General features: G+C 34.3%; 1 protein-coding gene across 1 annotated transcript in view; it reads left to right on the forward strand.

Annotated features, from left to right (window-relative positions):
- COL4A5 (collagen type IV alpha 5 chain) overlaps positions 1–25,595 on the forward strand; it is a 258,069-nt gene that overhangs the window by 168,657 nt on the left and 63,817 nt on the right. The window contains exons 30-36 of the mRNA XM_034949958.2: positions 6,773–6,886; positions 12,138–12,305; positions 13,679–13,768; positions 14,552–14,701; positions 16,122–16,220; positions 17,591–17,680; positions 18,096–18,235. Coding sequence (XP_034805849.1) covers positions 6,773–6,886; positions 12,138–12,305; positions 13,679–13,768; positions 14,552–14,701; positions 16,122–16,220; positions 17,591–17,680; positions 18,096–18,235 — 851 coding nt within the window. The remainder of the gene's footprint in view (positions 1–6,772; positions 6,887–12,137; positions 12,306–13,678; positions 13,769–14,551; positions 14,702–16,121; positions 16,221–17,590; positions 17,681–18,095; positions 18,236–25,595) is intronic.

Here is a 25,595-nt window from a genome sequence, read left to right on the forward strand (position 1 = left end):
ATGCATCTCTGGATATTGTCAGATTCCTCTCAATTTGCACCATTTACACTCCCCCCACAATGTATGAGTGTGTTTCCCCACAGCCTTGATAAGTGAGTATGCTGACAAACTCTTGGATTTTTGCTAACCTGATGAAGTAAGTAGGTTTCTAAGTATATTTTTAAACATTTTATTGTGAAAAAGTTTTAAGTACTGTGAAAAATAATAGTACAGTTAACAGCTGTATATCTACCACCCAGATTCTACAATGAACCTTTTATCTCCCTGCCAACGTTTTGTTTTTTAAAATTTTAAATATAACAAAGTAGACAGAACTTTATTGGGGCTACTATATACCCATCACTGATATTTTACTGTCAACATTTTACTGTATGTGCTTTGTCACATATCTATCCATCCCTGTCTTCATCCATTCATCTATTTTTGATGCATATCAAAATAAATTACAACAATAATATACTTCTCTCTAAATACTTCAGCATGCATACCATAACTAAAATTCCATAGCTGTATATTACTTTTCTTCTGATATGTAATTCACATTAAATGAGATGCATAAATCTTAAGGGTACATTTACTGGATTTTGACAAATGCATACACTTGTATAACACAAAATCTTTATCAAGATATTGTTTTAGAAATTTTCCTTATGCCCCTTTCCAGTCAGTCCCTATCCCATCATCCACAGTGGCAACTATACTGTTGATTTTTTCATCATAAGTTATTTCGCCTGTTAACTCCTTATAAATGGAACTCCTTATAAATGGAAACATACGGTATGTACTTTCTTTCTAAGGCTTCTTTCACTCAACATAATGTTTTGGAGATCCATCCATGTTGTTGTGTTTATCAATAGTTCTTTTCTTTCAGTGAAATCATTGAGTATTTTATTATGTGACTGTATCATGGATACCTGGGTTGTGTCAAGTTTTTGGCTACTATGAGTGAAGCTGTTAAAGACATTTTTTACAATTCTTTTTTATGGATATGTGATTTCATTTTGCTTCAATAAACAACTAAGAGCAGATTTGTTGGATCATAAGTGGATGCTTAGTTGTACTAGAAACTACTAGACCTTTTTCCAAAATGGTGATACCATTTTAAATTTACACCAAAGTGGTTCAGAAATTTGCATTGTTCCACATTTTCTCAAATTTTGGAATGTTGGTAGGTGTGTGGTAGCATCATATTGTGATTTTAATTTACATTTCCCTGATGACTAATGATGTTGAGTTCTTTTTTATGTACTTGTGAGCTACTTACATATTCAAATATTTTGTCTATTTTGAAAGATGGTTTGTTTCTCACTTTATTATTAAGTTGGAAGTGTTATTTTTATGTCCTGCATACTGGCCCTTTCCTAGATATATGTTTATTAGCATTTTAGCCCTGACTGGCTGACCTGTTCATTTCCTTACTGTATTTTGATGGATAAAAGTTTTAATTTTATTGAAGTTTCATTTATCAATTTTTTCTTATATGATTATAATTTTCTGTGTCTTGTCTAAGAAACATTTGCCTGCCCCAAAGTTGCCAAGGTATTCTATGTTTTATTTTATAAGCTTTATAGTTTTAGTTTCTATGTTTAAAACTATTACACATGTCAAATAATTTTTGTTCAGCATCATTTGTTTAAAATAACCCCCTCTCTATTGGATTACTTTGGGATCTGTGTCAGATCAAATAATAATATATGTGTTGATCTACTTCTGTGCTGTCAATCCTGTTTTATTTATTTATTTTGCTGTCATTAAGCCAGTACCACACTGTTTATATTACTGTAGCTTTATAGTAAGACTCGAAGTCAGGTAATGTAACCCACCAACTTTGTTCTTAAAAAAAAAAAACACACATTTCTTTGGCTATATTAGGTCCTTTGCCTTTACTCTCAGAGTGGTTTAAATTGTATGTCTCTTACTGTGAGTGAGATTGGCCATCCTTTTATGTGTTAAGGGCCATATTTTTTTTTCTTGTTAACTGCCAATATCCTTTACCCACTTCTCTGTTGTTTCTTCTACTCCCTTGATTTTGAGTTATCTAATAATGAGAAGGAATAGAATTAGTAAAGCTGACTTGCATTTTTTTTTCCTTTGATTTGCAAGGAACCCGACTTCCCTCGTCAATGTTTTGGCTCCTAGTGAGTAATCTGAACAGGGCCATGCTTCTGGAACATGTTGGATTGATTTCTATTAAAGCAGTAAGACAGCCCAATCCAATTTTAACCAGGCTAGATTGTATTCTGCCAGCAAAAGCCCCAGACTAGCCCAATACAAACTCTTCTTAGATAAGCTCTTAAAAAAATACCTTTCTGTTTTTGACTAAACAATTCAGGCCAGCTGTAAACTGTAACACTCAAAGTTACAAGTTGTGTTTCCCACCAGTTATCTCCCCTAGCTGTAGACCTGTAACAACAAAAATTGCAGATAAAGATATTTGAAATATGTGGCAAACAGTCTTCCTGTGGAAGTTACCCACTTACTGTATTTTGTTTGTATATATTCTTGAGACACAGTGGTAGTGAAGAAATGCATTGAAGGCTATTTAAACATGAATTTAACAGGTATTTGCCTAATCTTTGGAAGGAGATTAGGATATGGCATTCCCATATCCTCATAGGAGTAATTCTCAATTATTAAAAGCCGAGTACAGTTCTTTAGGTGCTAGAAAAATAAGTGTTTGGGATATTCTGCCATGTAACTCCTTCATTCTTCAGACATTTATTATGTTCTATGCCAGCTAGTACCTGAATCACTAGAAGCTCAAATGCATAGTTTCTGATCTTGAAGATCTCAAGGATTGCTCTCTACTGTGAGAAAATCTAGGTAGCATCACCATGAAAGTGATTATCTCAATGGGAACTTCTATGAAAATGTATCACTAATATTTTGGATCAGTAGACTACACTCAAAACTCAGCAAGCAGATCACAATAAAAGTTCACCTACCAAACACACACAACACACCAATGAATGGGTATTAGAACTCAGTTACTAAACTGTAGGAAAGGTTGATGCAACACTTTCAAAACAATGTAGTGACCAATAATAAATTAATAAGGCTAATACTCATCATGATATATCTATATGAGGAAGAAAGTGTGCTTAAGGTTGAACGTTAGAATCAGATTATACAAAAGAGAAAAAAAGATGATTTTGGAAGCATTCAGTTTACCTCATATATTACTTTTGTTCAGGGCCTTATCTAAGGTACCTGGAGAGGTTTTATATAGATGGTGACAGTTGAATTTAGACTTAAGGGAAAGGTGTTCCAGGCAGCAAGAATAACATCCAAAGGTATTATTGTGACAAATATTGTGTGCTTGGAAATGTTGAAAGAAATACAAAAGTATATAATTTATGCTAACAACAAATCTATATCAAACAAATATGACAAACAACTGCATGCCCATACATTTGACAACTTAGATTAAATGGACTAATTTCTTGAGAGACATAAATTGTTGAAGCTCACTAAAGAAGAAATAGGTAATCCAGGGATCTATTTTTTAAAAATTGAGTTGTAGTTAGAAACCCACCAACAAAGAAAACTACAAATCCAGATGGCATCACTGGTAAATTCTAACAAACATTTAAAGAAGCAGTAACACCAATTCTACACAATCTCTTCCCAAAAACAGAAGTAGAGGGATCACTTTCCAACCATTACATGAGGCCAGCATTATTTTGATATCAAAGCCAAGCAAAGACATATGAGAAAAGAAAGCTGTAGACCAATATCTCTCATGAACATAGACACAAAAATCCTCAAGAAAATATTGGCAAATCAAATCTAGCAATATATGAAAAGGATAATACACTACAATCAAGTGAGGCTTATCCTTAGAATACGGGCTGGTTTGACATTTTAAAATCAATGTAATTTGCCATATCAACAGAGTAAAGAAGAAAAACTATATTATAATATCAGTAAATCCTGAAAATTATTTGATAAGTTTCAATATTAATTCCTGGAAAAATAGTCTCAGAAAATTAGGAATAAAAGGGAACTTCCTGAGCATGATAAAGACATTTACAAAATCTTGATCCATTATGTTTAGTGGTGAAAGACTGAATACTTTTCCCCAAAGTTATGTAACACAAAGATGTTATTTGTTACCATCTTTTATGGTATGAAAAGGTTCAATATTGTATTGGAAGTCCTAGCCAATGTTATAAGACAAGCAAAATAAATGAAGGGCATACAGATTGGAAAGGAAGAAATAAAACTCCCTATATTCATAGATGACATAGTTTTATACTTAGAAAACCCTAATAAATCTACAAAAATTTACTAGAACTAAAAGGTGAATTTCGTAGGATCATAGGACAAAGCAAATATCTAAAAATAAATTATGTTTTTATATACTATCAATGAACAACTAGAAATAAAAATTAAACAAAAACAGTATAATTTACAATAGCATCAAATGACATGAAGTGCTTAAGTATGCATAGGTCTAACAAAAATGTGCAGGCTTTGTATGTGGAAAATTATAAAACACTGTTGACAGAAATCAGATACCTAAATAAATGGAATGGTATATTGTGTTCATGGATATTGTTAAGATATCAGTTTTCTCCAAATCAATCCATAGATTGAAAATATTCTCAAGGAGAACACACAATTTTTCTTCTAAAATTTATATGGAAAAACAAATGGCCTAGAATAGCCAAAACAATTTTGAGAAAGAAGTACAAAGTTGGACAATTCATAGTACTTGATGTTAAGACTTAAAATAAAGCTACAATAGTTAAAATAGTGTGGTATATGTGAAATACAGACTAATAGATCATTGTAACATAATAGTCTAGAAATACACCCACATATTTAATTTTTGACAAAGTTGCTAAGGCAATCTCAACAGAAAGGTAAGTATTTTCAACAAATGTTGCTAAAATATAAAGCCATTGGACATCCATATGCAAAAAAAATATAAACAAACCAACATAACAAACCTCTACCTGCACTTCCTACCTTGCACAAAATTTAACTCCCAATGGATCACAGACCTAAATGTAAAACCTAACATTATCAAACTTCTAGAACAGAAGCAGGCAAACTTTTTCTGCAAAGAGCTAGAGAGTAAATATTTTAGTCTTTATGGGCTACATATATGGTATCTGTCACATATTCTTTTTTAAACAACCCTCTAAAAGTGTAAAAACCATTCTTAGCATGTAGGCAGCACAAAAAGAGGCCTATAGGCCATATTTAGCCATGGGAAGTACTTTGTCATCCCTTGTTTTAGATGAAAAAGCATAAGAGAAAACTCTGTGATCAGATGTTAGGCAAAAACTTGTTAGAATACCAAAAAGACAATTCATAAAAGAAAAATTGGATATATTGGACTTTATTAAAATTAACTGTATTTTCATATCATATATCTGACAAAGGACTTATAAGCAGAATATATAATGAACTCTCAAAACTCAATAAGAAAACAAACAACCAACTTTTAAAATATAGTTGGAAAAATGAGCAAACAATTTGAGTAGATACCTTACCAAAGAAGACACCCAAATGTCTAATAAGCACATGTAAAGATGCTCAGTATAATTTATCATCTGGGAAATGCAAGTTAAAACCACAATGGGATACCACTTCATAAATATTAGAATTGGCCTTTTTTCAAAAAGGATAACTGACAATAAGTGCTGCTAAGGATGCAGAGTAACTCGAACTCTCATACATTGCTAGTTAATACACAAAATGGTGCAGCCACTTTGAAAAACAGTTTGACAATTTCTTATATAGTTAAACATTGTCTTCGCACATGACACAGCAATTCTACTCCCAAGAAAAATGTGAAGCTTCACATAGAAACCCGTAGAACAGTGTTCATAGCAGCTTAATTCATAATCACCAATAATTGTAAACACCCCAAATGTGCCTCAGATTGCAAAAAGATTAACAAAATGTACATATTCATCTGATAGACTAATAACCAGCAGTAAAAAGTAACTACTGATACACATAACAACATGGGTGAATCTCAAATGCATTGTATTAAGTGAAAGAAGACATATTCAAAAGGCTACATACTATATGATTGCATTTGTATGACATTCTGGGAAAGAAAAATCTGTAAGACATAAAATAAATCAGTGGTTGCCAGGTAATTGGGATGTGGGGACGAGTTGACTACAGCGCACAGGGGCTTTTTTGGGTTTATGAAAATGTTCTATGTCTTGATTTTAGTGGTGGTTATATGACTACATACCTTTGTCAAAACTCATCAAAGTGTACACTAAAAAGACAGAATTTTAGTACATGTAAAAATTGTTTAAAGTGGGAGTGACAGAGGGACAGACAGAAGATGGAGAGATGGACAGTTAAGTTTCTAATGTCAAAGAGATGTTTTACTAATGAAGGGAGAAGCTTGAACATGTTTATAAGCCATGGCCCTGAGTTAGTAAAAAGGAAAATGTTGAAGTTATCTATCTTAAAATATAGGTAACTTGAAAATATATTTTAAACTTATGAATATATAACTGTCCACAATGAGTTACAAGTAGAAGGAATATGTGGTTTGTAATCTTTTGTACTTTCTTGTGAAGTTGATTTAAGTATTGAAGTAGTGATCAGCATATGTTAAATTATAAGGCTGTAACTATTAATAGATTCCCTATCCTTTGCTCTTGATACTTATGTGTACTTTTCTTGCTGAATGAATGCCCAGTTTTTCAAGATTCTTGCTTAATATGATATGGTTCCCAAGGACTAGTGACTCAGGTGTTGCTTTTAATATTTAAACTGTATTTATTTCTTAAAGGTGATGTTGGACCAAATGGACAACCTGGACCAATGGGACCTCCTGGGCTGCCAGGAATAGGTGTTCAGGGACCACCAGGACCACCAGGGATTCCTGGGCCAATAGGTCAACCTGGTAAGATTAGAGTAAATGTGCATTTTGTAGCGCTCATAATATGTACATTGGTTAGCTCATCAATAAAGTGAAACCTACAAAACAGTCTTCCAGAAGCAGACTTAAAAGGCAATGTATCTACGCGTATGATTTTATAAAAGTGGAAAAGTACAAGCCACAGCATAAAAGCTACTTTAATCCCTGATATTTCCCTTCTGAGTTCATCTAAAATTGATGTATTTCCAATAATACAATTGCAGTGTATTATTGATATGTAATTGTTGAGTCAGACATGGTTTTGGAAGCAGAGGCCTAGAAACTTCTAGTGCTGATCATTTCAGATCTGAGTAGCGGTACAGCATTCATAGACCTTTGTGGAACCTCCTAACATTTCTTAGCACATGAGAACTAGAATTAGGGTTCAGCAAAACTTTCTGTAAAAGTGTATTTTAGGCATTCCCATTTTCTTTTTTTTTTTCAGTGAGTTATTTTCCCTTTTTGCCCCTAAAATAGCAGTCATTTTGCAATTCATCAGCACTCCAAATCTTTACTTTTAATATTTTATATTGGATACTCAAAAAGGTCTTTTGTCAACACGTAACCTAATGGGTTTGCCTCTATAGATAGGAAATCATATGGTTCCTCTAAATTTGTGTGAAAGCATATTGAGTTTCTGGATTCTGAGCTGTCTGGTGATGTGAATTCTCATTATGTTAATCTAGGTAAGTACAGTAAAGGCCACCTTGGGGCCATCATTATGTTATTGCAAAATACCATAATAATTTATGAAATTAAAACAAATATGAAATATTTAATTGTTCCTTAATTCACATGAATACATCTGAAGGCTTAAACACAGAGTTCAGATGTGCATACATTTATCTGAAGCAATGGCTATATGTTTCCTGACCTTAAATGGCAGTAGATATTTTGTTATTATTCTAAAAATTTAGAAACTCGGGTTAACAATATAAAAAACTTGTAAATGTTATTTTCATTATGTACTATTTTACAATTGATTATATGGCACATTATACCTTTTTATGGTCCCTGACATGTCACTACTGATTTAAAACTAAGAAAACTTAGAGTGTTGCTTTGAACCAGGTTGTTACAAAATAGCTGCTTTATCACTTATGGAAAAAACATTCTGTCCAACTAACAAAGCAGAGGGATCTTCAGGAAAAAGCACTTATTTTTAGGTTTGACCTGCTGTTTTGTTTTTTGTTGTTGTTGTTGTTTTTGTTTTGTTTTGTTTTGAGACAGAGTTTCACTCTTGTTGCCGAGGCTGGAGTGCAATGCTGCAGTCTCAGCTCACTGCAACCTCCACCTCCTGGGCTCAAACGATTCTCCTGCCTCAGCCTCCGGAGTAGCCAGGATTACATGCATGCACCACCACGCCCGGCTAATTTTTGTATTTTTAGTAGAGACAGGGTTTCACCATGTTGACCAGGCTGGTCTCGAACTCCTGACCTCAGGTGATTCGCCCGCCTCGGCCTCCCAGAGTGCTGGGATTACAAGAGTGAGCCACTGCGCCCGGCCCCTGCTGTTTTACAGAGGTGGATAAAATGAACTTATCACTCCTATGGTGTTTTGTCATTTGTTTCAGTTCCAAAAAGTGCATGAGTCTTTAGAAGCATTTTGAATTCTTAAGTCACAGCTGAGTGCGAATAAAAAAAGGAACACCATTAATATGAATCTAAACAAAATACAAATATGTTAACACGTGTCACGCTTTTTCAGATTTACCTGATACCTTGTAATGTTTTATTAATCTAATGTTATCTCTCTCTTTCTCCCTCTGTTATATGATATATCTGACAAAGGACTTATAACCAGATATAAATATAATATATAGATAAATATATAGATATAAATATAATATAGATATAGAGATATTGATTTATAAAGTATAAATAGGATGGGCAGGAAGAAAAGTAATAATGCTGAATTAAACTTCATCTATTTCTTTTGTAAATATATGTATAGCCATAGAATTCAAGATATTAATATGATTCAACAAATAAATGAAATTAACAGGAACTAGCATGAAAATTTATTGAATTCACTCTTAATATAGAAATGTTCTCAAATCACAGTACTTTTCATTTTACTATGAGATGGACCACATTTCATATTTATACAAGGCACATATACTCACTTTCTAAGTAAATTTTACTTACATCACCAAAGTAGAATATTATCTTAGTTCATTTAAAAAACATCCTGATTTATGTCCATAAATCTCAATAATAAGGTAATCGGAAAGATTATTACTTATATCTTGATAAACCTACTTATGTTGCATGGCTGAAACTCTAACTATCAATGTTTTTGTAATAAGCTTATTTAATATACTTGTATTTCATTTTGCAATAGGAAAAATGCAAAATATTCTATACTGTTATCTCTCTACTGTAGAATGTTTACATTATGCTTTTTAGGCTTTCCTTTGAACTCCAGTTTTCTATTATTTAATTAAGCTTTTACTATTTACCTTTCTCTTTTCTAAACCAGGCTATACAGTTTAACACGTTTATAAGTTAAGGTCCCATTGAATATCAATTTCGCATTCCATAGCAGGGAAATAAAAGAAAAATTGCCAAAGGACTAGAAACAAAATATTTTTCATCTCATGACCTGCTAACCCAGGCAGAAATGGAGGTTGTTGATTCTTGTTATTTTCTTTGGCCATTACCTGTACAATTACTGTCTTACTGAATTTTTTTAGAGATCAGTTAAATATACTCTATTTCATGTTCACAGATCATATCATAACCAGAACCAAACGTGTTATAGTGCGTGTCCAGTCTTAGGACAAAGCATATGGCTAAATCAGCTAAAGAGGAAAAAAAATTCATCACCACTAATGTGAATCAAAACAAACAAAACAACAACAGCAAAACCCTAGGAATTGTTTATGAATTATTCATGTCATTTTCATAGATGAAGGAGAAAATAGTTTTCTAACACTTCAGGAGGCTACAAAACCCTTGGGTAGGGGGAGGGTGTGTGTATGTGTGTGTATGGAAAGTTCTCACGAATAATACATGTTTTTGAAATTTTCCTTTTTTTATAAACTGGTTCCATTCGGCTGCCAATAAATTTAGAACATCAGTATATCCCTATATCACATCTGTAGACATATCCATACAATTCTTGTTATTGTGGGGAAATTTAGCGGAACTTTGGGATTTATATTGACTTCTTCATCGTGGATCTTACCAGGATGTGTATTCCTGACAGTATTCATGGAAAAAATCTATGCTATGGGAGGAAGTATAGTATAATGTCTGTTATTACTACTACTACTAATAACGATGAAGAAAGAAATCCTTGCCTAGTGCATGCAAGTTGTTTCTCCATAATCATATGCTAATAATGATTGATTTATCTATACCCAACCTGTTGTAGTATAAAATTAAATTAATTTTTAAATTTGAACTAAACTTTAGGAGCTTAAATTCCGAAATGATTATTTAAATCATTAAGTCAGAGATAAACAATTGAAAAGCTGACCTTTACCAAAAGGTAATACTTTTGTGAATGTAAATATTTTATTATGTCATTATTGGCAAATACATTTCATTTATAGAATATGCTATATGAACATCTAAGCAAATGCCTAAAATAAGTTTTTTCACTCATTTCTAATATATGATAGCAGTGAATCGAGGTCTAATAACTTCTATTTGTAGAGTTTTATGTTCTAATTTTTAAATGCTTAGTTTTTTTTTCCCTAACCTAATGAAACTTTTTGCAACTTACTTCTGCTTGGGTGGCCCAACTTGCTGCTGAACTGTAATTCCCTGCCTCTTGAACATCAGGTGTACCAGGTACTGTAGTTCTTCCTCAAAAGCCATATCTTAAAGTAAAGCTTTAAACATGGAAAACAAACATTTCTCCAGATTTAAGTCTTTGGTTTATTTCCCTTATTTTATAGAACTGCTCTCTTGGAGCATGTTTCAAAAGATAAATTATTTATATTGAAAACCCAACTATTAAAAATCTTTGTGAGCTATAATATAACAATAGATAGTGATCCATATAAAGCTATAATCATGTTCACTGTTAGGCATCATATCATCTTTCACAAATATGATATAAAAATCTCTCTCTCCTTTTTATAGTCTTTTACTGTAAAATGGCAGCATTGGAACTATCGCTACTTTGCCAACTGAGTGTAATTCTCTAATCTTCAAAGTGGATTTTGTCAGTTTAGGGCTATGCTGAAATATGACATAAAACAGATCTTAAAACCCTAGCGTCTTACTCTCTACAAAAATAATCACCACTGAGTCTTCAACAATAAATTTAGATCTTATTGTTGAAAGGAGACTTGGAATGATCATCTGGCTCAACCCCTAGTTTCCAATTGGTTATGGCATAATCCCCATTTAGCAGATGAGGATCAACGTTAAGTGACTCACGTAAGTCGCACAGCTGGTAGGCTTTGGAGTGGGAAGTTACATAGTATTTTTAGTGTAATTCTTTTCCCATAAACATACTCTTTTTTAACCACCTTGCTTTTGGGGGAAAATCAGCCTTACAGAAACTTACTAAGGTTAAATATTTTTTGCTGTGTCATTTTTTTTCTGTAAAATCTTGGTTGGAGAAACAAAAGATGACAAAAAATACTAATAGTAACATATTATTAATGTATTATTAAAACAATGTGCAAAACAAAGGTAAAATACAATTTAAGAGGTCCACTTAAGTGACTTATTCAGTAATCAATAATTTTGGGAGCTCATAGAGATGTGTACTAATAATTTATAATACATTAGAACAATGCAAATGTAAGTGTGTTCAATAGACCAGTGTCAAATAATCTATCAGTCTGCAATAGGATTAATACAAATGTTGAGAATAAGCATTTAGAAACTTTTATAGCAATTTGATAGTGTAATTGTATCTGTTGAATATAATAACCAAAAAGGTAGGCTTTTATTTTGCATCTTTGGCTTTTTATTCAGTTTTAGTAATTTTCATTGTATTTTATTAAAAATATTAGTCTGTGATTAACTAGGAATTAAGAAAAGATTGGCCTTTTGCCAGAAATAATTTGAGAAGCACTGTCTTAGAGCAATCTGCTTGAAAATCCTAAAGCTTGATTGTTCAGTTATTTTGTGTGCATGATGTCAAAAGTATCTCTAACTCACTCTTAGGTCTGTTATCTACAGGGTTCTATCACTTGTTTACTAGAAATATAACCAGATACATCTTTTAAAACTGCTTCAGTACTTATTAATATTGATATTGTATTAACTAGGTTTACATGGAATACCAGGAGAGAAGGGGGATCCAGGACCTCCTGGACTTGATGTTCCAGGACCCCCAGGTGAAAGAGGCAGTCCAGGGATCCCCGGAGCACCTGGTCCTATAGGACCTCCAGGATCACCAGGGCTTCCAGGAAAAGCAGGTGCCTCTGGATTTCCAGGTAATTTGTTTAAAGTTTTCTCTGATTTGGATTAAGGAAATTAAAACTAATACGACTCTGGTAGATAATTCCCATGTTACACTTCTCTAGATTGACGTGATCCCTTAAGGATGAGCATTAAATATCTATGACTGCAGGAAGCTCACTTTGCTATTTTCACTGCACATTTTCCTCTGTGAGAGTTCCAGTTATATATTACTGTATAACAAACAACCCCAAAACTTAATGATTTTAACCAACCTTTTAATTTTGCTGAAGATTTTGCAGCTCTAGAATTAAGGGATGACTTGACTGGTTCATTTATCTCTAACCCACGTTGCCCCAGCTGGAGTGTTTGGGACTGAAAGGTCTACTTCTAAGATGGCACTTCTCTGACATCTGGTTGTTCATTAGCTCACATGTCATCTCATCGTCCATGGTACCTCTTCGCATGGCTTAGGCTCCTCACATTATGGTAGTATAAGGCTGGTTGCTCCCCTTCCATGGCAGCTGGCTTCCAACAGAGAGAATCCCACAAGAGAAAAGTGAGTGTTTCAGGAACTACAGGTAGAAGCGGCAAGATTTCTTTGCTTTCGCCCTCTCTCTCCCTTTCTTTCTTTCTTTTTCCCTTTCTTTCTCTTTCTTTCTCTTTCTTTCTTTTCTTTCTTTCTCTCTTCTCTCTTTCTTTCTTTCCTTTTCTTCTTTCTTTCTTTCCTCTCTTTCTTTCTCTCTCTCCTTCCTTCCTTCTTTTTTTTTTTTTTTGAGACAGGGTCTCACTCTGTCACCCAGACTGGAGTGCAGTGGGACATGATCACAGCCCACTGCAGCCTCAAACCCCTGGGCTCAAGCCATCTTCCTGCCTCAGCCTCCTCCCAAGTAGCTGGGACTACAAGCACATACCACCACACACAGCTATTTTTTTTAAATTTTTTTCTTTGTAGTGATGGAGTCTCACTATGTTGCCCAGGCTGCTCTCAAACTCCTGTCCTCGAGCAATCCTCCCACCTCAACCTCCCAAAGTGCTAGGATTATAGGCATGAGCCACTGTGACTGGCCTGCAAGACTTCTTTTGATCTAGGCTTGGGAGTCACACAATGTCATTTAGTCAAGTGTGAGGTACAGAATCAACCCTAGTTCCAGGTGAGGGTTTTATAGTAGATTGTACATACTGGGACATATGGTTCACTGGGGGGCCATCTTTAGAGATTAGCTACCAGACTGAGTCTCCTTATTCATGGGTATCAGCAGTAGTGGGCACTATGGTCAAAAAGTCTAAAACTTAACAGTGCCTTACCTCCAACCCTCAATAGTTTTCTAGTTGACATCTTATAACTTACTTTTTATGTTCCCTAAGTCAAAGAAAGGCAAACATTACTTATTGATATTCTTCAAAGGTACCAAAGGTGAAATGGGTATGATGGGACCTCCAGGCCCACCAGGACCTTTGGGAATTCCTGGCAGGAGTGGTGTACCTGGTCTTAAAGGTAATAATCAAGGTTTGCTGCCAGACGTATGTGAGAGGGAAAATTAAATATAGCTTTATGTCAGTACAGAATATTTTTGTTGACTGTTTTAAAATGAGCAATGGTTACTTGTGTTTCTATGTAACATGGCATTTAAATAGGTCTTGTTTTCAATTTGGTTACATGCTTAGTTTGGATACCATGATACATGGTAAATGCTTAGCTCAAAATAACAAAATATAAGGATTAAGCATTAATTTTTTTGTTTGTCTTTTGAGACGGAGTCTCGCTCTGTTGCCCAGGCTGGAGTGCAATGGTGCGATCTCAGCTCACTCCAAATTCCATCTCCTGGGTTCACACTATTCTCCTGCCTCAGCCTCCCGAGTAGCTGGGAGTACAGGCGCCTGCCACCACGCCCGGCTAATATTTTTTTGTATTTTTAATAGAGAAGGATTTTCACCATGTTAGCAAGGATGGTCTCGATCTCCTGACCTCGTGATCTGCCCACCTCAGCCTCCCAAAGTGCTGGGATTACAGGCTTGAGCCACCATGCCCGTCTGGATTAAGCATTAATTTTTTTATAGTCGGCCTCTATCGTTGTCAAGGAATTCCAGATGGAGGGATTGTTATCTGAGTATAAAAATGTGTATGCACTCAAGTAATTCATAGAGTACATCCAAGGTGCATAAATGTTTTGAGTGGCCAGTGGCCTACTCAACTATGAAACATATCAATAATCTTTATATGCATTAATCTTTGATGGATAAAATTGATATATTGTGTTTTCACACACATTGATTTTAGGTGATGATGGCTTGCAGGGTCAGCCAGGACTTCCTGGCCCTGCAGGAGAAAAAGGTAGTAAAGGAGAGCCTGGCCTTCCAGGCCCTCCTGGACCAATGGATCCAAATCTTCTGGGCTCAAAAGGAGAGAAGGGGGAACCTGGCTTACCAGGTGAGTGAATGAATTTATTTATGAATATTTTTCCTGATATATCTGAAGTTTAATTTTTAAATAGCATGAAAAGTGACTTATAATACAGAATTCACCAACAAAGGCACTTAAATGCATCAAATTTTGGTAACAAATATTACTTTTCACTTCATTCATACTGTTTCACCAGTCAACTTTTGTTTGAGTATTTTCTTTATAGTTTACCTATCACGAGCTTTACCTAACCACTAGTGAGGTTTTAAAATAGACTTAGGCAGTCAACTACTAGCTTTCTAAAAAGTAATACAGGAAAAGGATATATAGCCACAATCACTTGAAAAACAAATTTCAGTGTTTAGGAAATTTGCTAGTCCTTTCATTTTTTTCTCCTTGATACCAGATAAGGATGAATGGTACATTGTTGTACTGCAGTATTTTGATATCCATATCATACTTGGCTTTCAAATACAGTTCACCGTTATTCTACTTTGGCAGAATAAACAAGTATTGGAGTATGAACAGCCAAGTTCAGCCCGAGGGGAAGTCACTGAAAGTAGATCTAGGGAACAATTGTGTCCATATAGTTATTTTATTAGAAACAAATACAGCGTAAAATATTACGTGGGGTTTTCAATAAAAAAAAACCTTTTCCTTTTTATAGAAGTATAACATGTTCATAACAAAACATCATAAAATATGGATAAGCATAAATCATTATATAAAGCACTTGGCACCCAATCTATATAGAATAGCCTTTCAAGCAATATGGAATGTTAAAACTAGCTATATCTGTGTATCTGCAGCTTATAGTAAAGTTTGTGGCTCTTTGTACGTTCTATCCATCAATATTGTCAGTTCATGTGTATGTGTATGTGTATGTGTATGTGAGTGTACACAGATGTTAACAGTTTCCCTATGAGCAGGATTTGGTGGGATTTTTCCTCAAAAAAGAATTAAAAATATTAATGCAGTGTTGTATATAGTCAAGAAAGAGGCAGGGTCACCTAATTTTTTATGGAATGACTTTCTTGGCTTACCCCTTGCAAGGCTTCTTTTCTGTTTCAATTATGCTTCCTGTATAATAGGGGCAGTAAACTATACTTGACCTCTACTATAGGCTTATTAAATATAGTCAGAATCTAAGAGATAACCTAGAGATTATCTGTCCTTATTCCTTATTTCTTCATTTCCATTGTAAGAAAATGAGGCCCAAAATAGGAAAGTGATTTCACTACTGAGTGCTCTGAATTTCTTGATGGTAGGTAACTAAAAAGTGAAGGATTTTCTTGTGAGTCCAGTGCTAATAGCTCATACTATATCAGAATATCACCAGTTCCTCTAATTCACTTATAGTTTAACACTTGAGTAGCTTGCTTTGCCAAAGTTATTTCATGGATGAGTAATATCATCCTAACTTGCCTCTTCTACTCATTCTTGGAAGGTATACCTGGAGTTTCAGGGCCAAAAGGTTATCAGGGTTTGCCTGGAGACCCAGGGCAACCTGGACTGAGTGGACAACCTGGATTACCAGGACCACCAGGTAAGTGTGATAGGCCATTTGTAGCAATTGCTTAGCTGACACTGAATTCTGGATAAATAATTATGTGTTTGTCATGTTTGAAGATGCTGTGGATTTGATCATGGTAATAAGCTTGGGTAGCTACTGAAATATGGAGCTCACTTTCGGCAAAAATATTGCCCTTTGGCTCTAGTTTCAGCAGTCCAGATTTTATAGGATATTTTGCCTTGATTATTCAGTTTCTTCTTTTTGTGGCAGCAGGGTATACACAGAATCAGAAGTGTGATCCAAATAAGGTGTTGTGTTTTGTTACATACATTGCAAAATATATAAATGAGACAATTATCTCATGAAGGCCTGAAGAATTCATCTTGTCCTGCTTTTTTTTCTTTCTGCCTTTAGACAAGTCAGTCATTAAACCATGTAAAACAGATGGCTATTGATTCTATTTTTTTAAATTTCTAGGCATGAAAATTTCACAAATTCTCTTGGTAGTCAGTTACAGCATTAATCACTCTTAGAGTCGACATTTTTTAAAATCCTACTAAAACTCTTTCTTGTTTCTTCTTCAGCCACTTTCTTTTAGTTTGTTTCCTAAGGAAATAAAGAGCAGCAGTCCCCATTCTTACAAAGTCCCTTAAGTTCAGTTATTTGCTCTAGACTCCATACTACATGGCCTTGATATAGTTGGAAAGAGAAACTCCCTTCCTATCTCTCCCTCACATCTTCTGCATTCTCTTTTCCAAGTTAGAAGTCATTGTAAAGGAAAAAAATAAAATAAAAAAAGTTTAAGGCAATACTGTGGTCCTAGGAAAAAACCCAGATGACATCACAGAGCTCAAGCACCTATGTGCTAGGAAAAATGTACAAACAGAGCAGCCATGCCTGTTCAGGTCACTGCCCAGTATCTGTCCACCACCTCTAATCTCTCCCTGGCCTAATGTACTAAACTATATCATAACAGGTTACCACCTTTTCTCTTTCTGATCTCATATAATCACGCTCTACATGAGAAGCCCATTTCTGAATCTTTTAAAAAACAGACTTATTATATTGGATTTATCTGTGAAAATACATTAAGGGTAGTTGTACACATACAGCAAATAGCACTTCAGGTGATTGGAATTGTTTTAGGGAAAGAAACAAGGTGTTCTGGTAACTTTTTAATTTCTTTTTAAAGTTATATTAGGAGACCTCTATTACCATGGTTATATTGTAATATGTTCCCAAGGAGATGTTTTATGTTGGGTTCTATCTGTGGACCTTAATCATATATTCAGATTTAATCCATCTAATCCCATGTTTACATTTTAATGACTATCCATTCCCATGAAACCAGACAACCCCAATATTGCTACATTGTCTTAATTTTACCAATTTGACTTTTCTAGGTCCCAAAGGTAACCCTGGTCTCCCTGGACAGCCAGGTCTTATAGGACCTCCTGGACTTAAAGGAACCATCGGTGATATGGGTTTTCCAGGTGAGTGATGAAAATCTTCCAAATATTTAGTCCCATTAATGAAAGGTGGTTCAATATGTCTTTTTTTGTCAGAAAAGAGGCTGGTGTTGATAGAATCAGACTGAAACAGTATCTGAGGTAATCAGCGGGTAGTGTTCTCTTGTTACACAAATATTTAAAATGGGAATTAAGGGACAAAATTGTAGAAACCTTAAAAGTTATAATTCACAAACATCGTTTCTCCAGCTATACCCCCTTTTATTTAAACTTCCTTTAAAAGTAGGCTTTTATATAATTGTGTTTGTGAGGCTCATTATTATCTAACTCAGAGTTTGCGGAGCTTTTTAAAAATCTTTTTGCTTGGTCATATGCATCTTAGATAATCCACAAGTAAAGCATATTTTGTAAAATATTATATATCACATATTTTCAACAGGGCCTCAGGGTGTGGAAGGGCCTCCTGGACCTTCTGGAGTTCCTGGACAACCTGGCTCCCCAGGATTACCTGGACAGAAAGGCGACAAAGGTGATCCTGGTATTTCAAGCATTGGTCTTCCGGGTCTTCCTGGTCCAAAGGTAATCTTTGGCATATAGTTTTAGGCACATACTTGAGCAGATATGAAATTTTTTAATACTATGCTCATTCCTAAGTTTTCATTAAACAAACTATAGAATGACATAGTATATTCTGGATAAGAGATTTGTTCCTTTTCTTCTCTCTTAGATGATAAGAAGATATGTTTTAGGGTTTGTGGCCAGTCCAAAATAAAAAGGGAAAACTTTCTGGTTTCTTTGTTTTTCTTCTATCTTAATTTCTGGATATACTTCAGTAATCTCAATGCCTAGATTTTTCTGGTCTTGTTAGTCCATCCCTTTTTAGTGATGGAGTTGTTGGCCTTTGTCCTAATATTATTATTAACTAATTTGAAAAGACTTATAAACAAAGTGACAGTTAATGCTAATGTAGTAGTATTCTTAACTGCGTGTCTGAGATAGTCCTCTGGATACAGTTTTACAATTCCCTCTACTTCTCTCTTCAATGTGAAAACTTTGGTGGTGTTTCTCAAGCAATCAAATTTAGAATTTGTTTCAGAATCATTGGACTCAACAGGAATTTATTTGACAATTGTTTAGTTCCATGTCAAAAAGTAGTAACTCCTTAATCATGTAGTCAGACCACAGACCTAAAAAAGTATTAGAAAAGGAATTTTGGTACTCAGTTTTCATGGAAATAGTGAAAGTTCCCAGTGATATAAGAATTTACTGAATTGTATGTAAAGATAATTTTTCTTTTAATATTATATAAAAATACTTTATTTTGATCATCTAATTGATCAATGTCTTATAAAGAGATAATCAAGAGAAGTTTCTGTATGTTCATTCCAGTTTAACAATGTAAAGTTTCTTGAAGTGAATTTTAATTTTCTCTGTTATATTTATATTTTACCAGTGACATTGAATATATGATTTTATTAAAAAATAATATAGACATATTAAGAGTAAGAGTGAAAATCTTCTTCATGCCCCATCATCTTTTTACCATTCCTTTCCTCATAGAGGCCCACTGTCAATAGTTGATATATAAATTTGAATTCCTTGTTCTATACATTTATATATATGCATTTATATATATATTATATATATACATATATTTGTATATATGTAGAATCATGGTATGCATGCTACTCTGTACCTTGCTTTATCACTTACCCCTTTTTATTTCTTTTTTCAATATATCTTAGACAATTTTCTTTGTCTTCATACATTATATCTGTGGACATACATGTAGTTATTTATACTGTATAGTTTCATAAAAGTAATTGTTGGATCAAAGGATAAGTGCATTTAATTTTTTGGCTTTTTAAAACACTTATAATAATGTAACATATGAACTTGATTTTAAAATACAACCAGTATGAAAAGATGTAAAATAAAAAGTCTCCTTTTTACATGTTTGCAAACCCCAAATCCCCAGTTCTTCTTCTCCAGGGTAACCACTTTTAGTAGTTTCTCTCATATTCTTCAAGAAAGGTTTTCTAAATGCATTTATATGCATGCATATATGATATTTCATCAATTTTAATACTCATTTTTTACATCCAAAATATCTAATATTGGAATGCATCTTATTATGATGGAAAGCATATTACAATTAAAATTGTAAATATTTTTCCCCAATTATTGATACATGAAATGATGCTGGACCTTCCAAATGTAGATGTTTTCTCATATTTTAATTTATATATACAAAATTATACTATACATCTGCTCTGTACCTAGCTGTCATCACATAGTAAATCTTGACAAACTTTCTTTATCAGCCTATAAATGTATGCCTTATTATTTTTTATAATTATATAGTATTTTTATGGGGGTTCACTATAAATAATTTAACCTATTATGAATATGAAAATTATTTCTAGGTTCATGATTACAAACATATTTTGCACTGAAGATTCTTATCCATATTCTTACATACATATCTTAAGAATCTTTGGTAAATATCACCATAGAATAAATTCTGAGCAGTTGCTAGAACCCAGCATATATGTGCCTTTTTAATATCTATATTTACTGCCAAATTTTCCAATTAAGTAACTCTACACCTTTATACTTTCATGATTAGTATAAGTGATTTTCTCCTCATTCTACAGATATTGAGTGTTAACAATTTAAAAAATTTTACCAATCTAATGGGTGAAAAGTAGTGTATCATTATTGTTTATATTTGAATTTTCCTGATTACAAGTGGGGTTTCAGATGTTTTTAACTCTTTTGTAAATTGTCTATTTATACTCTTTGCCTCACTGTTTTATGAGAGGACTTGGTTATGTATTTCATACTGATTTGTAAAAGTACATTATAAATGTGAAGATGCATCCACTGTCTGTTATATTTGTTGCAAATATTTTCTCCCAGTCAGTTGTTTGTCTTATAGCATGTTTACTGTGCATTTCATTATGTAGATGTTTGAAATTTTTACATAGGCAAATTATGTACTCATTTATTTATTCATTCACAAAATATCTGTTGAGTATGTATGATTTACCAGGTACTGTTTTAGGTGCTGGAGATACAGCCTGAACAAAACAGACAAACTTTTACTGCCTTCATGGAGCTTATATTTAGTCAAGGAGTCATACAATAAACAAAATAAATAAGTCTGTATTATGTTAGAATGTGATAAATCTCATGATGAAAAGTAAAGCAAGACTTGATGATAGGAATTTCTGGAAATTGTTATATTTTGAAATAGGTTACTAAGGGAAAGTCTCTCTGATAAGATAGAGCAGTGACCACACTGCAGTAAGAGAGTAAGTCATACAAAAACCCTGAGGTGTGAGCATACCTGACATGTTTGAGAAACATAAATGAGTCCAGTGTGTTAAACAGAATGAGTGAGTTGAAACGAAGTAGGAGATGAGATTAGATTGGTAATGGGTGAAAGATTATATAGTGCCTTATACGTCATCATAGTAGGGGCTTTTACTCCTGAGTGAATCGGGGAGCAAATGGAAAGAGTTAACATGATTGTACATTAATTTTAAGAACTATCACAGCACCTGTTTTGGAAACAGATCATAGAGGAGCAAGGATGGAAAGCAGGGAAACCAGTTATGGTGATATTTAAATAATGCAGGCTAATGATGTTGATGGCTTGGATCAAGATAGTGGCAGGGGAAGTGATAAGAAATGGGCAGATTTTGAATATATAATATATGTCAAGCCAGGAAGATTTGTGTATGGAATATGAGAGAGAGGAATCAACCATGACTCCAGTTTTTATCCTGAGCAAATAGAGTGGAGTTGCTATATGCTGAAATACAAAAACTTTGAAAAAAGCAGGTTTAGTGAGAAAGATCAGGAGCATAGTTTTTTATTTTATTTATTTATTTATTTGTTTTATTATACTTTAAGTTCCAGGGTACATGTGCACAACGTGCAGGTTTGTTACATATGTATACATGTGCCGTATTGGTTTGTTGCACCCATTAACTCATCATTTACATTAGGTATTTCTCCTAATGCTATCCCTCCCCCATTCCCCCACCCCATGACAGGGTGTGTGATGTCCCCCGCCCTGTGTCCAAGTGTTCTCATTGTTCAATTCCCACCTATGAGTGAGAACATGCGGTGTTTGGTTTTCTCTCCTTGCGATAGTTTCCTCAGAATGATGGTTTCCAGCTTCATCCATGTCCCTACAAAGGACATGAACTCATCTTTTTTTATGGCTGCATAGTATTCCATGGTGTATATGTGCCACATTTTCTCAATCCAGTGTATCATGGATGGACATTTGGGTTGGTTCCAAGTCTTTGCTACTGTGAATACTGCCACAATAAATATACATGTGCATGTGTCTTTATAGCAGCATGATTTATAATCCTTTGGGTATATACCCAGTAATGGTATGGTTGGGTCAAATGGTATTTCTAGTTCTAGATCCTTGAGGAATCCCCACACTGTCTTCCACAATGGTTGAACTAGTTTACAGTCCCACCAACAGTGTAAAAGCATTCCTATTTATCCACATCCTCTCCAGCACCTGTTGTTTCCTGACTTCTTAATGATCACCATTCTAACTGGTGTGAGATGGTATCTCATTGTGGTTTTGATTTGCATTTCTCTGATGGCCAGTGATGATGAGCATTTTTTCATGTATGTGTTGGCTGCATAAATGTCTTTTGAGAAGTGTCTGTTCATGTCCTTCACCCACTTTTTGATGGGGTTGTTTGATTTTTTCTTGTAAATTTGTTTAAGTTCTTTGTAGATTCTGGATATTAGCTCTTTGTCAGATGAGTAGATTGCAAAAATTTTCTCCCATTCTGTAGGTTGCCTGTTCACTCTGATGGTAGTTTCTTTTGCTGTGCAGAAGCTCTTTAGTTTAATTAGATCCCATTTGTCTATTTTGGCTTTTGTTGCCATTGCTTTTGGTGTTTTAGTCATGAAGCCCTTGCCCATGCCTATGTCCTGAATGGTATTGCCTAGGTTTTCTTCTAGGGTTTTTATGGTTTTATGTTCAACATTTAAGTCTTAATCCATCTTGAATTAATTTTTGTATAAGGTGTGAGGAAGGGATCCAGTTTCAGCTTTCTACTTATGACTAGCCAGTTCTCCCAGCATCATTTATTAAATAGGAAATACTTTCTCCATTTCTTGTTTTGGTCAGGTTTGTCAAAGATCAGATGGTTGTAGATGTGTGGTGTTATCTCTGAGGCCTCTGTTCTGTTCCATTGGTCTACATCTCTGTTTTGGTACCAGTACCATGCTGTTTTGGTTACCATAGCCTTGTAGTAGAGTTTGAAGTCAGGTAGCATGATGCCTCCAGCTTTGTTCTTTTGGCTTAGGATTATCTTGACAATGTGGGCTCTTTTTTGGTTCCATGTGAACTTTAAAATAGTTTTTTCCAATTCTGTGAAGAAAGTCATTGGTAGCTTGATGGGGATGGCATTGAATCTATAAATTACCTTGGGCAGAATGGCCATTTTCACGATATTGATTCTTCCTATCCATGAGCATGGAATGTTCTTCTATTTGTTTGTGTCCTCTTTCATTTCGTTGAGAAGTGGTTTGTAGTTCTCCTTGAAGAAGTCCTTCACATCCCTTATAAGTTGTATTCCTAGGTATTTTATTCTTTTTGAAGCAATTGTGAATGGGAGTTCACTCATTATTTGGCTCTCTGCTTGTCTGTTATTGGTGTATAAGAATGCTTATGATACATCTCTAGAACTCTTCACCCCAAATCAACAGAATATACATTCCTCTCAGCACCACATTGCACTTATTCCAAAATTGAACACATAGTTGGAAGTAAAGCACTCCTCAGCAAATGTAAAAGAACAGAAATCATAACAAACTGTCTCTCACACCACAGTGCAATCAAATTAGAATTTAGGATTAAGAAACTCACTCAAAACTGCACGACTACATGGAAACTGAACAACCTGCTCCTAAATGACTACTGGGTACATAATGAAATGAAGGCAGAAATAAAGATTTTCTTTGAAATCAATGAAAAGAAAGACACAACATTCCAGAATCTCTGGGACACATTTAAAGCAGTGTGTAGAGGGAAATTTATAGCACTAAATGCCCACAAGAGAAAGCAAGAAAGATCTAAAATCGACACCCTAACATCAATTAAAAGAACCAGAGAAGCAAGAGCAAACAAATTCAAAAGCTAGCAGAAGGCAAGAAATAACTAAGATCAGAGCAGAACTGAAGAAAATAGAGACACAAAAAACCCTTCAAAACATCAATGAATCCAGGAGCTGGCTTTTTGAAAACATCAACAACATTGATAGACCGCTAGCAAGACTAATAAAGAAGAAAAGAGAGAAGAATCAAATCGACAAAATAAAAAATGATAAAAGGAATATCATCACCGATCCCACAGAAATACAAACTACCATCAGAGAATACTATAAACACCTCTATGCAAATAAACTAGAAAATCTAGGAAGAAATGGATAAATTCCTCGACACATAGACTCCCCCCAAGACTAAACCAGGAAGAAGTTGAATCTCTGAATAGGCCAGTAACAGGCTCTGAAATTGAGGCAATAATTAATAGCCTACCACCCAAAAGAAGTCCAGGACCAGATGGATTCACAGCCGAATTCTACCAGAGATACAAAGAGGAGCTGGTACCATTCCTTCTGAAACTATTCCAATCCATAGAAAAAGAGGGAATCCTCCCTAACTCATTTTATGAGGCCGGCATCATCCTGATATCAAAGCCTGGCAGAGACACAACAAAAAAAAGAGAATTTTAGACCAATATCCCTGATGAACATCGATGCAAAAATCCTCAATAAAATACTGGCAAACTGAATCCAGCAGCAGATCAAAAAGCTTATCCACCAAGATCAAGTTGGCTTCATCCCTGGGATGCAAGGCTGGTTCAACATATGCAAATAAATAAACGTAATCCATCACATAAACAAAACCAAAGACAAAAACCACATGATTATCTCAATAGATGCAGAAAACACCTTCGACAAAATTCAACAGCCCTTCATGCTAAAAACTCAATAAACTAGGTATTGATGGAACGTATCTTAAAATAATAAGAGCTATTTATGACAAACCCACAGCCAGTATCATACTGAATGGGCAAAAACTGGAAGCATTCCCTTTGAAAACTGGCACAAGACAGGAATGCCCTCTCTCACTACTCCTGTTCAACATAGTGTTGGAAGTTCTGGCCAGGGCAATCAGGCAAGAGAAAGAAATAAAGGGTATTCAGTTAGGAAAAGAGGAAGTCAAATTGTCCCTGTTTGCAGATGACATGATTGTATATTTAGAAAACCGCACCGTCTCAGCCCCAAATCTCCTTAAGCTGATAAGTAACTTCAGCAAAGTCTCAGGAGCATAGTTTTTTGATTGTCAATATTTTGTTGCTGAAATAGGAAATTCATCAATTGAGGGGGAGAGGGAGGAAAAGGTAAGGAAGGCTTGAGGCCTGTCACATAGATTTTAGGATTTTTTGGAAAAAAAGTCTTCTACTTATGAAGACTTCTATATCCTGAGATTATAAAAATAGATTTATATATTTCTTACAGGATTTTCATGGTTTTTTTCTGTACATTTGCATTTTAATGCACCTGAGTATTTCTGTATGTTGTATGAGGTGAGAAACTAACTTTATTTTTTTTCCCAAATAAATATCCAGTTGACTGAGCCTCATTTGTTACAAACTCAATTCTTTATTCACTGATATAAAATTCTATTTAAATTTTTTTTCCAAATTTGTTCATGAATTTTTTTTCTGGAATGAGTGAATTTTAACATTTTACTAATGGAATCAAAATTACCATAATAAATTGTCTCTACCTTTTTAATGGTTGATAGCAGAAAAATATGTTTTAATTGGTAAATGTCCAAAGTATATTCAACTCTACAAGCAAGAGGTTAGCTTTTAGTTCTTCTGTGT

The sequence above is a fragment of the Pan paniscus genome, chromosome X, assembly GCF_029289425.2.
Source record: "Pan paniscus chromosome X, NHGRI_mPanPan1-v2.0_pri, whole genome shotgun sequence".
NCBI classification, from domain to species: domain Eukaryota; kingdom Metazoa; phylum Chordata; class Mammalia; order Primates; family Hominidae; genus Pan; species Pan paniscus.